Genomic DNA, 16,647 nt, shown 5'->3' with positions numbered 1-16,647 from the left:
ACTCAAAAGGATTTCAATAAAACATTAAAGTATTACTCAAACCAACTAGTATTTGTACACGCATAACATTCTAAAATTCTCCTTCATACTAAACAATATAAGCGAGGAAAGCTATGAGCGAAATTAAACTACAGTTCCCAGCAGAACCATATTGTAGGACGTACGTCAAGAACGTGGCTCCGCACGTGCGTGACGTATGTGAAACTGCGTGACGCTCGTTCTCTGTTCATCTGCTGGACGGTAATGGCGGAGTGCCGGGGATCATCGTCCAAATGGTTTTTTACCCGGGAACAGCTCGAAAACACCCCGTCCCGCCGCAGCGGAGTGGAGCCAGACAAAGAGCTGTTGTATCGACAGCAAGCCGCGAATCTTATTCAGGACATGGGCCAGAGACTATATGTGTATCCTTTAGACGCACCTATCAACAACAGGCCCGTTTCTGTCTCTCTGTGATTGTTTGTGTTGCCTTCACAATTTCTATAACTTTTGCGTACCACTAATATCTGTAAGAACTGTGAACTCGGCTGAAATTATTTGAGGTTGTCAATTAAACCCCCGCATGTTAGCAGCGCGCACATGTCTCGCACAGGCGCTTGCTGATTAATGTTAATGTTCTACAAATGATTAACGTGCAATTGGTATATGTACGAGCTATCTAGCTAGTCTGTCTATATATATATATAACATAATAATGAGCTGGATGTGCCATGGTTTTATGTTGTGTATGTTGAAGTCACTCGGGCGTGTGTGACAGCACCAGGCGGCAAGGAAGTCGACCGGGAGTTGAAGTCGGCCACATGCCGCGATCTTGTAGCAGAACTTCACTTGCGTTAGCATTCCCATTGACTCCCATTCATTTTGGCGTCACTTTGACAGCGAATAACTTTACATCTGATGCGTTTAAAGATTCCGTTTGTCCATTATTTATTTCTAAAGATACACGACAATGTATGAAGGGCTCCATTACCTTCTATGTTACATTATGGCCCCGTAGAAACAGTTTTTGTAAAAATAGGCTAACGATTGCGTCATAACCACTCGACTCTCTGTCGCATTACCGTACAGACAGGAGGAGAAGCTCGCAGGCAATTAACTTAATATGGCGTACTGGCGTTACATTTTAAAATACTATACAAAATAATTAATCAGAATAGAGGGTTTTCACCTACGTCACGATTTGGTCAGTTACCCGGATGCGCGGCCATATTGGAGGTACTCGGATGTAAACAATGGCATGGATTGCACTGTTTATGTACTACTGAACACATTGTTACACTAATTTCTGATGTCTAAACCACGGGAACAACACATGGAAGCTGCAAAATCATATAGAGAAGGACTTAAAGCAGGAAAGAGCTCAACATTTTGACAAACTTAAGGTAATATGTGGTAAAGATCTGAACGAGCTAGCTTCTCTAACTAGTCCTTACTTTTATTTCATATCCCGACATTGACTAACTTACGTTCAGATTGTCAGTCCAAAAAAAAGCACATGAAATCCGTTTCAAGCTATACATCCATATGTGGTTTAATATCCTATTCAAATCACATATCAGGAAATCCACCAGTCTGAACGCTCTTTCGCGTGGTTTATGTGACTTTCTCACGCCACGTAAAATGTAAACATCAGACATTGTTATAGGGAAACATGCTGAAAGTCGCTGCCGAAACAAGGCTGTGTTGTTGCAAAGTGCCGGACGAGCAGAAAATTATTATTTTTGAAAAGTATTTTGAAACCGGCGCGGAAAAAGAGTTGTGAAAACAGTAACTTACCAGCCTCCTACAGTTCTGCAGCTCGAGACGCAGTAACTTAGTCCAGCGCGGCCAGAGCCGCCTTAACCACTGTCCGTGTGTTGAAAAAAAAACTTAGATTAAACACACTCGCAACAGACACACCCCAAAGCGGAGACGTTACAGCGATGCCATGCGCACTGAGCGGACTTTTTGCCGCTGTAGTGGACAGGACACGCACTGAAAGGTGCGTTCAGACCGGACGCGAATAGCGCGTCAGGCGCGAGTGATTTCAATGTTAAGTCAATGCAAAGACGCGTCAAATTTAAATAAGAAAACATTTATATTGCAAATGCAATACCCCTCCATCAACGCAACATCATTGCCGTGTTGTCAAAGAGCTGCGCGGACACACAAATCGGACCTAAACAGTTGCAATACAGCGTGGACATCATTTTAGATAATATTCCAAATGGATACAAAGATAATCGGATTGACAGTGTGTATGTACCCATAGTTAACTATTTTACGTCAAAAATGTAGCCATAGATAATGCTTCATTTACACATGTGGCTGATGCTGTGCCTCTCTCTACCTCAAACGCCATCTTTCATCAGTTTTTTGCACTCTTCTCTTTAACTTTCGACAGTCTATAGAACTAGAAATGTTTTTTCTCGGTGCGACCAATGAGTACAGACCAAAACTTGACCATTTTTCGGAAGCAATAATCAGCCAAATTTGCGAGTCCATTCAGTTCAATGGCACTGTTTACGTTCAGTGCCTCCAAAATGGCCGACTTCCGGGTTGATGATGCGTCGTGAAAACCCTCTATACTTGCTCCTGCTCACTCACGCCAAAGAACTCCCCGCTCAAGCTCGCCGTCTCTGCAAGATACTAGAAGATTTACATCTGTCAGACAGGTTGCTGACGTCATCAAGCTTAGTTTGGGTAACGGAAGTGCTAAACATGGGCTTCACTTGTCTTAATTGAGTTCCAATGGGGTCGCTGTGTCCATTTCTTTTACTGTCTATGGACAGCACGCAGCTCCCGCGTATCTGACGGCGTGCGCCGGTTACCGTAAATATTAAAAACCCTGTCAAGATATGAATTATGTAATTGTTTTAACTTTTATATAATATGTATATATATATCGGTATTTCGGGTAAATTGTCTCACTACGGAACGCGAATACGTAATTAGGACTGTAATATGGTTTAAGTTATGTAATCTTACATTTTCCTTAACCGTAAACATCAGTTCTCAACTCACAATAAATACTGCCATTGTTTACATGCACAGATTTTATATGTACCACACTTTCTCCAAGTTCCAGAGAAATGTAAGTGTTTCCATCTGCACTGCTTGCATCCATTACATATACCCTTTTCAACCATATGAATATTCATGAGCCTGTGTGTTTCACCTGGAGTGTTAATGCAGTTAAACTGGTAATACAGTTTCCAAAATGAAGGCGAAATAGATAAATCATAGAACACTGTTAACCACAGCAATGAACCTGATAATAACTGGTCTACCCAGCTGTGAGAACATTTTTCATCTGTTCTGGTGATGTTGATGTTTTAAAGGGACACTTTAACCAAAATGTACAATTCTGTCATCAGTTACTCACCCTCATGTCATTCCAAACTCTTTTAAGACTTTCGTTTATCTTTGAATGAAAAATGAGTGAACATATTTTTAATGAGACCTATAGAGATTTCTGTCCATCCATTGAAAGTCCATTCACCCAAAACACGTGAGAACAAACCTCATTGGTTTTCGCAAGTCAGGCAGTCATGTTCGAGCTTCCTTTTACCATATCTGATGTATGTGCTTCGATCAGTGTTTCTATGTGAATAAAAGCCTAAATTAAATATTTTTATTCTCTTCAGTCTCTTCAGAAGACTAAACTGCTCAAATCATATAGTTTTTTTTATGATCTTAATAAATTTTAAAAGAAATCTCTCAGGTTTCATTAGAAGTATCTTCACTTGTGTTTCAAAAATGAATGAAAAACTTGTTGGTTTGGAATGACATAAGAGCGAGTAAATTATGACAGAATTTTAGTTTTTGAGTTAAAAAAAAAACTTTTAAAGTAGGCTTGCATCTTTTGACATTACAGTAAAAAAATGTCTTTCATCTCTAGACCATCTCCCCAACAGCATTATTTCTGGCTGCAAAAGTTGAAGAGCAACCACGGAAACTCGAACATGTCATTAAAGTAGCTCATGCCTGTTTAAACCCCCAGGAGCCTCCACTGGATACAAAGAGTAATGTGAGTCCTGGGTATTATTATTGTTTTAATTTTCTTCTTCATTTTCCTCAACCTTTTCATCACATTGAGTAATTTATGCCAAAAATCACGGTTCGGTACGTACGTTCGGTACGTACCTCGGTTTTAAAGCCACGGTTCGGTTCATTTTCGGTACAGTAAGGGAAAGAAATGCAAACATTAAACTGCAGGTTGTTTATTACTATAAACTTATTTTTATAGTTTAACAATTTGTTTACACTTTTTTTTTTTTTTATACTTTTTAAGAAAATATATCTAAAATAAAAAAAGAATAAGAAATAAAATACTGCTGCAAAGTTCTCCACTAAATAAAATACTATCAGTCTCAAACCAATATCATATAAAAAAATATTATGAAAAATATAAATAACTATGATTACAGTGCAGCATTACCAATTCCTCAGATTTCATTATTGCGTTGGACCGATCGGAATTAAGAGCAAAGGTATGTTTAAATGCCGACGGGAGCTGCGTTTGAATTGCATCGTTTTTTTCCTAGTTGTAGTGATGTTCACACTCGCGTGATGCCTTTTGAAAACCTTAGGCTGGTGACACACTGGCATATTGCGCCTGTCAAACATAGTCTATTTTGCCGTCAATACTGTTGACGGTTTCCTTTATCAGTAGGCTTTATATTTATGCTCAACATGAAGTATAGATATTGTTGTCGTGAAGACAAGATCCTGGTCTGTCGGCGGTCTCCCTCTATGTCACCTACAGTAGCAGCAGCGCCAGAGCCGCGTCAGGCACGATTCTGGTGTGTAAAGACACAGAAAACGCGAAGCAGCCGTCACGCAACTGACACTCAGCAGAAACGCCACGCTCACGCCACGCAGCCAGTGTGTATCCGGCCTTAGAATCAGCTGCAGGGCGGGATTTGGGCTGAACGCGCGGAGACTTCCGGCACTTAATATGTTTGTTTTGAAACACGAAAATGTACCTATGTTCCGTACACACAATATTGAATTTGGTCATTCGGTACACACGTGCACCGTACCGAAAGCCCTGTACCGAAACGGTCCGGTACAGATATACGTACCGTTACACCCCTAATAAATATATATATATATATATATATATATATATATATATTTATTTATTTACTATTTTTTCATTATTTACTCATGTTGTTCCAAAAGTTTGTTCATCTTCAAAGAAATGAAGATATTTTTATTGAAACCTAATCAATTGTGGTTAAAGGAAGATCAAACGTGTTTGGTGGCAAACAATTAACGTTGTAATTGGAAGGGTGCAGATAATTCAGTTTATGGGTTGAAAATAAAGAAAGACACATTACAAGCCTCATGTAATGATTGTCTATTGAACTTCAGGCATACCTCCAGCAAGCTCAAGAGCTGGTGATACTTGAAACCATAGTGCTGCAGACTTTAGGTAAGTCTATGGGAGGAGGTTTCTTTCAACTGAATAATAGTCAACTTGCTGACAGTGGTTCAATTCTGAAAAAAATCAAAAAAGCATTTCCACTCAGAGAATTTGCCTGAAAACTTACATAATCATGACCATAATGGTGATTTTAAACCTTGTTCCCAGCGTGCAGACATATGATGATCCATTTGTGCTTTTTGTATAATAAAAATAATACAGTAAGTATACAGTGTGTGCAGATCCTGCTTTCTTTTTTCCATTTGAAGTCATTACGTTTTTACTGATCTGCACACCCTAAGTGGTGGATGAAAGCAGTGATTTCACTTTTTTTTAACCGTTGCAAAGAAACCAAATTGATTTTCAGTTAATCTGGGATGTTATTTTGCCACATGATACATGGTTATCATCTCATAATTCTGCATCATTTAAAGGCTTTGTTCTAACTAATGCATGATTATCTTTCATTATACACAGGTGTTGAAAGCAGTTTGATTCAGCTGTGAATGAAATTCATGTGCTCTATATTGCAGGCTTTGAAATAACAATTGAACATCCACACACTGATGTGGTGAAATGTTCCCAGCTAGTGCGAGGTATAGCTTTTCCTTCATATGCTTACTGCAATCAACTTTAGATACAAAAAAAGTGCTTACTTAATCTTTGAATCAAACTATTGGCTTTTGAATTATGGCTAAGCATGCAGTTTTTAGAGAGGTAAATCTCACTGTATTGAGCGTTACTGGGGTCTCATTCCTATTGTATAGCTTGACTCATTCTCATTCTCCCATTCTCTCTTTGTTTACTTTCACAGCAAGCAGGGATCTGGCACAGACTTCCTATGTCATGGCTACCGACAGGTTGTTATCAAGAACCTCATTTGTTGCACTGTGACTGCACACTATAGCTTCCTTTACTGCAGGTTACCCTACCAGTGTCCAACACCCTCCTTGCACCGGTGGCTACTGGGACACCCCCCATCTCTCAAACATGCCCTCAGAGCAGGGTGGGGAGGGGGTTCGGTGGCACCGGCCCCGGTTGCAGTGCGGTGTATTGTACGAGGGATCATTGTTGGCACAGAGGGGTTGAATGCACAATGTGAAGTGTAGTGGTGCTCTTGAACCTCACGTTTGCTCGGTTACAGAAGTGCATTTGTCTAAAAAAGACACTTTGGTAGCCTGAATAGCAGCTAAAGATTACACAGATGTAAACATTACATAGAAGTCCTCACGGTAAGTACCCAGACCCCTTTGTTTTTTGCTATGACTTGTTATTCTCAAAGTGACAATTGAACCTTTGTTTTGGTCTTTCGTATTAAAAACTATTTATAAGTACTTTTTTTTTTGTTGTTGTAGCTTTTATTTTCATTTTTTATTTTTTGTCATTGACTGCCTGACTTGATTTTGAGATACAGACATCTGCCATGCTTTCATTGTAAAATGCCTTTGTTTTAATGCAAATAAACCCATTAAGGACCTGTTTTTTTATTGAAATAGTTGTTTCATTTGGCTATGTATTTTTATACCCATTATAATCCTGAAAAATTGTTAGTATCAGGTGTGTAACAAAAGGTCCTTAAAGGGTGCAGTCATCATTGTAATTTAATCAAATAGAGGATTTTTTTTCTGTGTTTGTTCTCCCTCATTGTGTAGTTATTGTCTTAATTATTCTTAAATCAGGTTACCTGTCATTGGTGTTTGGCCCCTTGTTTGCATAAGAATACTGCAGCATTGTATGCAATGTCTGAACATGGGACTAGAGTGGCACATGGTCTGCATATAATGTGACCATTGAGGATTGTTTTTTTTTGTTGTCTTTCTTAAGAGCATGTTACCCAGAGAATGTGGACTTTTTCAGGTTTTGTAACTGAATTACAAAACTTGATTGATAAAGCACAGTTTTGTATGGCCAATGTGTCCGACGATGTATGATCTTCTAATTTTTATTCCCTTGTGTATTTTCCTTGCTTTTTTTTTTTTTTTTTTTTTTTTGAATAAAAGTAGAGGCTGTTTTTTTAGGTCTTTTATAGCCATCACCTTTAATGCAATTAATGAATCTTGCAGTCATCATTTGTTTGTTCCATTAGGATTTAAAGGCTCCTCTTACCCCATGTCCAAACATTGATTCTGTTCTGTAGCACAGGGTTACCATCCAGCTTTGACTGAGGCTTCAGTTTATTGTTATTTGTCTCGAATGTCAGTAAAACACTACTTTGTTCAATGTAAGACTGTTAAAAGCTCACTAAAAGATTGTTAGCATTTTGGTAGAGGAATCTTTGATTTCTCATGGCTACTTCGGAGATTACTGATGCAGTTTAGATGCATTTCCTTTTATTTCCTTTTTTCCTAGCAAAACAAGTAACTACCTTCCACATCAAAATACTAAAATTGTTTTTAGAGATGTAGGCAATTTTACAAAGATTGAAGAATACGCACTTGATGAGGCCTAACAGTCAGCCCTGCTTTGTTTTTCATAACATGGGCTTGCAATGTGGTAAATACGGATGGTAACCATATGTTTGTTTGCTTTACTGTTCCCTTTAATTCTGTTGACTGCAGGCTTTTACACCTGTTATTGAATGTACAGTATTATGTCAATAGGGTCAAGTTTACCCTTGATTATGAGTAACTAATCCATTATTTTTTCGCTTGCACAGATTTTATTCCACAATGTAAAAGTAATTTTATAGAATTTATTTACTTTCTACTGCAATTCTAAACTTCAAATGTAAAGGTTATAAAATTGATCAGCTGCTGATCAGAATTGGCTGACTGCATTTCAGCTGACCATTTCCTCTTAAGCTGATCTGTTTATGTTTATATGGATAACAAGTTTAGGAAGTTCTGCTTGAATTTCTTTTTTTCTGACTTTTTCAAATTTTTGATTGACTCATCCCTTCTCATGTTGTCTTTTGCCATTCAGTTTTTACCCTTTGTAAAATACGGTCTACCTTAATTGCATGGTGCTAAATCAAGGAGATTATGAACTGTGCAGGTACATTTTGGAAGTGTTACTCACAATTGGGGAATATCTTAGTGGCTTCAATGCTTCCTTAATTTTCTCTAGATGCTTAACACTGCCTTCTGTCCGCTCAGTGACTGATCGTTTTGTGCTTTCTTTGTTGTCTTTTTTTCTTCCTCCTCATGCTGCTCTTGCAGTCTGCGCCTCACCACATTCTGCTTGCAGTACAAGCCCACAGTTATCGCCTGCGCCTGCATTCACCGGACCTGCAAGAGGTCCAACTGGGAGATCCCTGTTTCCCCCGATGGAAAGCACTGGTGGGAGTATGTGGACAGCTCAGTTACACTTGAACTTCTTGATGGTAAATGAGCATTCCCTTAAATGAACATATATCATTTGGCTCATTTTGCCCTATTTGTTGTGTAACTCACCCGTAATTTATGTTCATTCAAATTTTGTTGTAGAACTGACCCATGAGTTTCTGCAGACATTAGAGAAGACACCCAGCAGGTTGAAGAGAATTCATAACTGGAGGGTAAGTTATTAAACTAGATGAGTCATGCATTTTGGTGTCTTTAGATTGTTTAATTTGGATAACACATAATGCTGTGTTTATTTCTAGGCTACGCAAGCTGCTAAGAAGCCCAAATCAGATGGTCAGGCCTCAGACAGCAGCTCTTTAGCAGGATCTTCATTAACCCAGGACATGTCCTTGATGGATGCCCTTCCTGGGGTTTCTACAAATACAGCATTCTCCAAAGCCTCTACGTCTTTCCCAGTGACCCTGCCAAGCAACTCAAACAGCAGTCTTTCTCTTGATTCCGTTGCCAACATGCAGGGAACTTCATACACTTACACTGCCCCCAGTGACTGGCCTCAGGACCAAGTACACTCAGACCAGTGTTCCTTCAAACAATTTCCCCCACACAGTTCTATGCATCCACACCGGCCTGACAAATGTGCAGAGTTCAACTCTGCCAAACACGAACATAAGGCTAGCGGCGGGGCGAAGCACCAGGCCTCGACCTATCCACCACCTGCAGCACCCACACAGAAGATGTCTCTGGACAAGTACAGGGAGAAACAAGCTGCTGAGCTGGCAGTGCAGAAACGCAGGCAAGAGCAGCAGAACGTGGAGACGGAGGTCTATGGCGCTCCAACACCGATAGATCACCGGAAACACCTTCCCCAACTGTCTCACGGGCAGCAGGGAGCAGGAGCCACCACTGCCTCTCCCCTGAAGATGAAGCTGCCCATCTCTGGGCAGGACAAACGCGAGAAAGGGAGCTCTTTAAAACTGCGTCTTCCGGTCCCCTCCCAGAGCGAAAAGGACGGATCAAGTAAGGAGGAGCTAAAAATGAAAATAAAGGTGTCCTCTGAACGACACAGCTCCTCAGTTGAGGGTGCTGCAAAGAGCAAACATTCCAGCCCGCTTGTGAGCAAGGAGAAACACAGAGACCACTCAGCCCATCGTCACCATCACAAACACAGCCACTCACACACTCACACGCATAGCGGCAATGGCCGGAGCAACCTTGAGGTACCCGCATCTGGTTCGGCCCTTCGGAGCCCAGTAGGTTCCAGTGGTGATGGCACAAGCTCTGCTTCCAGTTACTCACGCAAGCGGGTGAACCCCGACGCCAGCCACAATCACCACCCCAAAAAGAATAAAAGCTCCAAAGGCGGTGCAGGTAGTTCCTCTAATTGTTCCTCTGTTCAGCAGTGTGTCGTCTCACAGCTCTGTTTTTAACCTTCCCTTCCCCCTCCCCCTGTCACATACCAGGTGGGCTACGGACATCTCAGCACCCTAGTGAAACTGGACAGGAAACCAGTGGAGAGCCATGGCCCTGAGGGCGCCAGCCTATCTAATGGCCAAAACATCATCTACTAAGATACTTTTGACATGCTTGATTCGCTATTAAGTGCCCAAGGAATGGACTCCTGAACTGATAGGAAAGAGGATAAAATATAAAAAATCAAGCATATATTTCATGTTTAGGAAGAGGAAAAAACAGGAATGTGAACATTAAGAGAAAGAAAATAAAAATGCTTCCCGATCTTCTGGCAGTTCGGTTCAGTCTCGCCATCTCTGTATAAATGCTGCTTTCCTCAGTATTCCTTCACTAGCAATCTATATGTATGCGTGAGCCAGTATAGGAATGTCAGGGCCAATATAGTGGGAAAAAAAACCTTTTCATGCTAAACATTTTTGCAACAATGAAAATTTGTTGGACTGAAAGCACTCTTTAAAATGACTGACGCTCCTCTCATTTGTTAAACAAAGTTAGTAGAAAGAATGCAGAATCAAGATTTAAGTTCCATAGTTCCTTGAATGTTTCTTTGTTTCCTTTCCCCTCATCTGATACCTTCTAAATGAGCTGCATGTTTATAATGAAAGGGACAAGATAGTTGTTTACAGATTGTGAAGAAAATGTACATACATTATCGTATGTTAAAAGCTGTACCATAACTTCTCAGGTTTGGAGCTGCTTGTAAAATATATATATCTCAATATGGGGGTAGGGGGGGATTTTGTGACTCAGTGTTAGAATCTATCATTGGCATCTCTAGCGCAGCCTTCCAGTATTATGCTCTAGAACTGGTGTTCCATGTTGCTGTCAGGAGAGGGTGAACTAGCAGGCAATCCACACCCTGCCAGTTACCTGGCATGTTGTCAGAGGCCATGCAATTTGTACCTTTTTTGTCCTGCAAGATGAACTTAAGCTGGATGCCAAGGGTTGTACCTCATAAAGTATAGTTCTATGAAGTTTACATAACGCTGTGAAGTGCATTTTATATATTTCATGGCTTGAAGCAGTAGCCTATTTGTGCAAGTCAGTAAAAAACGACCAGAAATATAGGTGGGTAAAAGAAGATTGATTTCATTATCACAGTGCTGACCCAAATAGATCTGGGCTTTCACAGGCTCTTAACATTATTTCTGAACATGGATGAATGGTTTTGATCATTTGATTTTTATTCTTTTTTAGTGTGAAGCTATTGGAAAATAAGGCCAGCATTGTACACACCATGATTTTACTTTGGATCACTGAATAGCAGTTGGATTAGGCAAGTGCAAACCCTGGCACTTATTTTTATTATATTTTTTTGTCTTTTGCCAGTTTTATTTAGATTTAATAATAAATTCCATGGTTTCCACTACCTTAACCTCAGTCTTCATGTGATCATTTATTGTGTTAAGAACTTATTGGCACATTTGTCAAATAACGATTTAAAGATCTTCACTTTTATTTTATTAGATTTTTTTTCCCATGTTAAATTATGTTGGGTCACAATGTCAGTTAGCTTTGTATCATGGTTTTTAAAAGTCACCTTTTGATTTGGTGAATCGAGTTTTCAGTTCATTGGCCTACTGTAGGCTTGGCTGTGATGAAAGATGAATGGATGTTCTAACAGTTCCTCTACTGAAGGCCATTGCTTTGGATCTCTGCAAGGAGGAAAAATGTTGGACTGTTACAAAACACCTAAAATAATCTGTGGAGATTTTACAAAAATATACAATGGATTAAAAAAAGCTCATTAGCACAAAATAACATTTCATTTTTGAGTAAAAGCAAATTACCTAGTTAGGCAAGCCTTGACGAAGCCCTTTGCATTTGTAGAGAAGTCATCAGACAGAGATGGCATTGAGCCCTTTTGAGTCCCAATGTAAAAAATAGTGCTGCCATCCTGTTCATGTGTGCGAGGGGTGGCTTTTCTGTGGCCATTTCAAACACAGTGCAGTCAAAGCTCCAGATGTCTGATTTTCTTCCAAGACTCACTTATGACCTCTGGCGCCATCCAGAATGGAATACCATACACAGACTTCAGAACATCACTCTTCTAGTTGAAGTCTGAAGACAGCTAAGATGGCAATCACAACCAAAGTCAACCATTAGCTTGACCACTACATTGGGCATAAGCATAATGTTGTTCCCCTTCAGATCTCTATGGATGACCCTGTTAGCATGAAGAAAGGCAACACTTTCCAGAATTTGTTGAGTGTATAGAACGAAGACCTTCTCTGGCAAGGGTCTGAAACGGCTGAGGATATTTGAGATAGACCCACTTGGAACATACTCCATGAAGATGCTTACAGCATATTTTAACAGAGAGCTGTGCCCTAGAAACCGACAATGTTAGTGTAATGAAGGGTCTTAAGAAGATCCACTTCCCTCTCCAGGTGTTCATACTCCTTTTTTTCTGTGATCTCTGAAGTTGAAGCATCAAATGCCACCTGTTTTACTGCAATCAGCTGACCTTGACTGGTTAACCCACAATACACATGAATTAAAATAGCTTTGTAATTGGTTATGTTTGAAAAACATTTTGAAAATCATGATTGTTTATACCATAGCTAAGAATAGTACTTTAAAATGACTTTTAAAATACCTACCGTTCCATAAGCTCCTTTACCCAGAACCTCTCCTTTTGTCCATGTGATAGCATCATCTAAGCAATATTCGTTAGAGTAATGTAGTTCACCTGAGGACACACCCTTATGAACAACAGAAAGTCACTGTGATGGCCCATATAATACAAGTGACGGAACGGCGTCACCTTTGAACCAGAGGCTTCTAGAGGAGGTTGGTGATGGACCTCTCACATATGACCTGCTGAGGTCTTTGGCAGAGGGGTTGATCTCACTCAAGAGAAGAGACGTTGAAACACTCAAGACTGAAAAGGAAGATAGCACAGAGGTCAAACAGAACTCGCCTTCAAAATTAAGAAATTCATTCTAATGTACTTGACTTGTACATAGTGTCAGCCAGCCCCGCTTCCTGCGGATTTCAGACTCCATCCCTGCTATCCCATAAACACACACATATACATATATATATATATATATATATATATATATATATATATATATGGATTGTTGTTGTTTTTTTGTTGTTTTTTTTCAAATAAATTAATGCTATTCAGCCAGGATGTATACAATTTCTCAAAAGTTAGTTTCTATTATTATTATTATTATTACATTGTTTTCTATAAAAAACAAAGCGTGACATGCCCATTTTCAGCATTGATCGTAAAGGTTTGGAGTAATGACTACTTAAAATTCAACTTTGTCGCAGGAATAAACATTTTAAAATAAATTTTAAAACTGCTGCTTTATTTTTATTGTAAATTGTCCTTAATTTTTTTTTTACAAAAATTTAAAGACACCAAATTATATATACACAACATGTAAACAAAATATGCAATATGCAGAAAGTACCTTTTACAAAGTCAGTCCACTTTAAAAGTCTTGCAAAATCATTATCTGTGAGTGTCAGAGGTTCTCTGTGGACGACTCTGTGAAGTCTGACTCATTTGAAAAGGAGCCCAAAAAGCAGAGTCAGACACCCCTCCTATTGTCATGGATTCTCTGAGGGATGGGCTGAGAGTCTGAGACTGCTCTCTCTCTCTCTCTCTGTGTGTGTGTGTGTGTGTGTGAGAGAGAGAGAGAGAGAGAAATAGAGAGTGTCTGTTTCAGAGTCTACAGTATGTCATTCTGGAATGATCCTGCATTTGTACCTCTGATACTACATTCTGTCTTCTAAGATTAACAATAAATTTTTAATTTTCAAAAAGTCTAGATGTTGACTCACCTTGGTGGATGTCTGCATGATCCTTTTGTGCCTAACAAAATAGTTGCAAGGTTACAATAACCTTTCACAGAATAACACGACTAATTCACCTGTTGACTACTGTCCATCTGGAGGGGGTCTATTCAATCAAAAACACCATCGTTAGCCAGCTGTGATGCCTGTGACCAAGGCTCAGCCAAATGAAACACCAAAAAGGGCTTAATCAAAACATTTCAGACCAAATCATCTACATTTAATTGGCTTTGCCTTTCAATCTCACTGAGACTTGTTTATAATTTTATTTAGTTTATGCCATCATGTTTTTGTGCTTTTTGTTGGTGTGCAACAGCCACTTGTAAGAGAGCAGCTGGGGTGTACAGAAGGACTCACATCCAGACACAAGAATAAAGTCTCCAAAATACAATACAAAATTACCATTTACATTAGCATATTAAATTACCATTCGTCTTAAATTAAATTTTACTGTTTACAATTCTACATTTTCCAAATACATTACATTTAAATTTGTTGTTTATATTTTTCATTTCCATAACAAATCCAACTGAAATTCGATTCCTTACAATAGGTAATAGAACCTCCAGTTCTTCAAACAGATCCACATCCCTTACAGCCAGCATCAGGGGAGTCAGTCCATCATCAGTCAGTCTGGGCCTATAACACACAATTTAAGCTTTGTTTGTTGTAATTTACTCCAGTCATTGCCTGAGGTGAGTGTAAAAATATCCCTCCCTCGCATGATAGGTGACCAATATAAATTCTTCAAGAGAACTTGAGTCTAGTCTGCTTTGTGTGAACCAAATCTTGAAACCATATTTAAAATAGTCAAATGGCAAGTGAAGTTGAAGACTGAGCTGCTCACCATCAGGTCCTGTAGACAGCAGCGGTCTCCCCTCCAGGCTGTTAGTGAGAGCTGCCTCTGATGGGGTACGTCTGAAGAGCTGTCTGGCTGCTATAGTTACACAGCGTAGCATCGGCTCCTCTTTTCAGCAGGAATTGTATCACCTGTTTCAAAATTGCCTATGTTAAAAGCAGTGTATCAGAATGATCATTCAAATTATAATGAACTACTGTAGGTGTATAAAACCTTATAGGTTTATGATATTTAAGCAATCAAACAAGAGAGAGTTCCATGCTGACATTACCAAACATCAAGTATGCAAGTGTGATATAGCTTTTATACAACATTTCAGTAAGTTAATATTGATTAACCTAAATTTTGTGGACAATATTGGCAGTTACTTTGTATATTTTTGCTCTGGCAGCGAAAATAATTACAAATGAAGTGCAAGCAAAATTATGTTGCAATTTTGGAGTGAGTGCTGTTGTGCTGTAAAAAACTAAATCAGACATTTTAAACTAATCAGCTGAGTAAATGATTCAATGACTTGAGAAATTGCCTTCTGTAACCTCATTCACTATTCCCTACATTACTCCACTATAATAGTCCACTGAATGGGTCAATTAAAACAAATGAGCAAATTCACACATTGAGTGTGCCGGATGTGCTAAGCAATTTGGGAATTCATTTGTTGACAGAATTGTTACTATCAATTTGTTGCCACAGAATACTGTGATATTATATTACAGTATATTTGAATTCAAACAAGCACAACATGTGCTTGGTAGGGTCTCCCAAGGCAAACAGGTCCTAGGCGACGGGTCAGACTAAGAGCGGTTCAGAACCCCCTTATGAGAAGACTAAATCTAAGGACTGTGACGTCGCCCGGTATGGCGCAGCCGGGGCCCCACCCTGGAGCCAGGCCCGGGGTTGGGGCTCGTATTCGAGCGCCTTGTGGCCGGGCCTCTCCCCACGGGGTCCGGCCGGGCTCAGCCCGAAGGAGCGACGTGGGGCCGCCTTCCCGTGGGCTCACCACCTACAGGAGGGACCGTAAGGGGCCGGTGCTTAGACAATCGGGCGGCAGTCGAAGGCGGGGGCCTCGACAGCCCGATCCCTGGACACGGAAACTAGCTCTAGGGACGTGGAACGTCACCTCACTGGCGGGGAAGGAGCCCGAGATTGTGCGTGAGGTTGAGAGGTTCCGACTAGCTATAGTCGGGCTCACCTCTACGCACAGCTTGGGCTCTGGAACCACACTCCTCGAGAGAGGATGGACTCTTCACCACTCTGGAGTTGCCCATGGTGAGAGGCGGCGGGCTGGTGTGGGTTTGCTTACAGCCCCCCAGCTCAGCTGCCATGTGTTGGAGTTTACCCCGGTGAACGAGAGGGTCGCTTCCCTGCGCCTTCGGGTCGGGGATAGGTCTCTCACTGTCGTTTGTGCCTACGGGCCGAACGGCAGTGCAGAGTACCCGGCCTTCTTGGAGTCTCTGGGAGGGGTGCTGGAAAGTGCTACGACTGGGGACTCCGTCGTTTTACTGGGGGACTTCAACGCCCACGTGGGCAACGACAGTGACACCTGGAGGGGCGTGATTGGGAGGAACGGCCCCCCTGATCTGAACCCGAGCGGTGTTCAGTTATTGGACTTCTGTGCTAGTTACAGCTTGTCCATAACGAACACCATGTTCAAGCATAAGGGTGTCCATCAGTACACGTGGCACCAGGACACCCTAGGCCGTAGGTCGATGATCGACTTTGTGGTCGTTTCATCCGACCTCCGGCCGTATGTCTTGGACACTCGGGTGAAGAGAGGGGCGGAGCTGTCAACCGATCACCACCTGGTGGTGAGT

The 16,647-nt window shown here is 40.6% G+C and overlaps 1 protein-coding gene across 2 annotated transcripts; it reads left to right on the top strand.

The window, feature by feature from the left end:
- The first annotated feature begins 218 nt into the window (after positions 1–218).
- LOC132152887 (cyclin-T2-like) lies at positions 219–10,565 on the top strand. 2 transcript variants are annotated; one of them, XM_059561828.1, is made up of 10 exons: positions 225–401; positions 2,989–3,070; positions 3,878–4,006; positions 5,356–5,416; positions 5,941–6,003; positions 6,222–6,267; positions 8,566–8,729; positions 8,833–8,903; positions 8,991–10,059; positions 10,152–10,565. In XM_059561828.1, the coding sequence occupies exons 1-10, from the start codon at positions 244–246 to the stop codon at positions 10,217–10,219; spliced, it is 1,911 nt and encodes a 636-aa protein (XP_059417811.1). In that variant the 5' UTR covers positions 225–243; the 3' UTR covers positions 10,220–10,565. The 2 variants fall into 2 exon arrangements, 1 of the variants encoding a protein (XP_059417811.1); XR_009436594.1 differs by lacking the exons at positions 8,833–8,903; positions 8,991–10,059; positions 10,152–10,565 and having other exon boundaries at positions 219–401; positions 6,222–6,639; positions 8,566–8,699.
- Positions 10,566–16,647: the final 6,082 nt, after the last annotated feature.

Source organism: Carassius carassius, chromosome 11 (genome assembly GCF_963082965.1).
Source record: "Carassius carassius chromosome 11, fCarCar2.1, whole genome shotgun sequence".
Lineage (NCBI taxonomy): Eukaryota > Metazoa > Chordata > Actinopteri > Cypriniformes > Cyprinidae > Carassius > Carassius carassius.
Note: the sequence above shows the minus strand (reverse complement) of the source record. Positions and strands in the feature narration are given on the sequence as shown.

Coding starts and splice junctions, on each gene's coding strand:
- LOC132152887 (XM_059561828.1), top strand. CDS start 244: ATGGCGGAGTGCCGGGGATCATCGTCCAAATGGTTTTTTACCCGGGAA. Junction 4,007..5,355: donor CACTGGATACAAAGAGTAAT/GTGAGTCCTGGG, acceptor ATTGAACTTCAG/GCATACCTCCAGCAAGCTCA. Junction 6,268..8,565: donor TATGTCATGGCTACCGACAG/GTTGTTATCAAG, acceptor CTGCTCTTGCAG/TCTGCGCCTCACCACATTCT.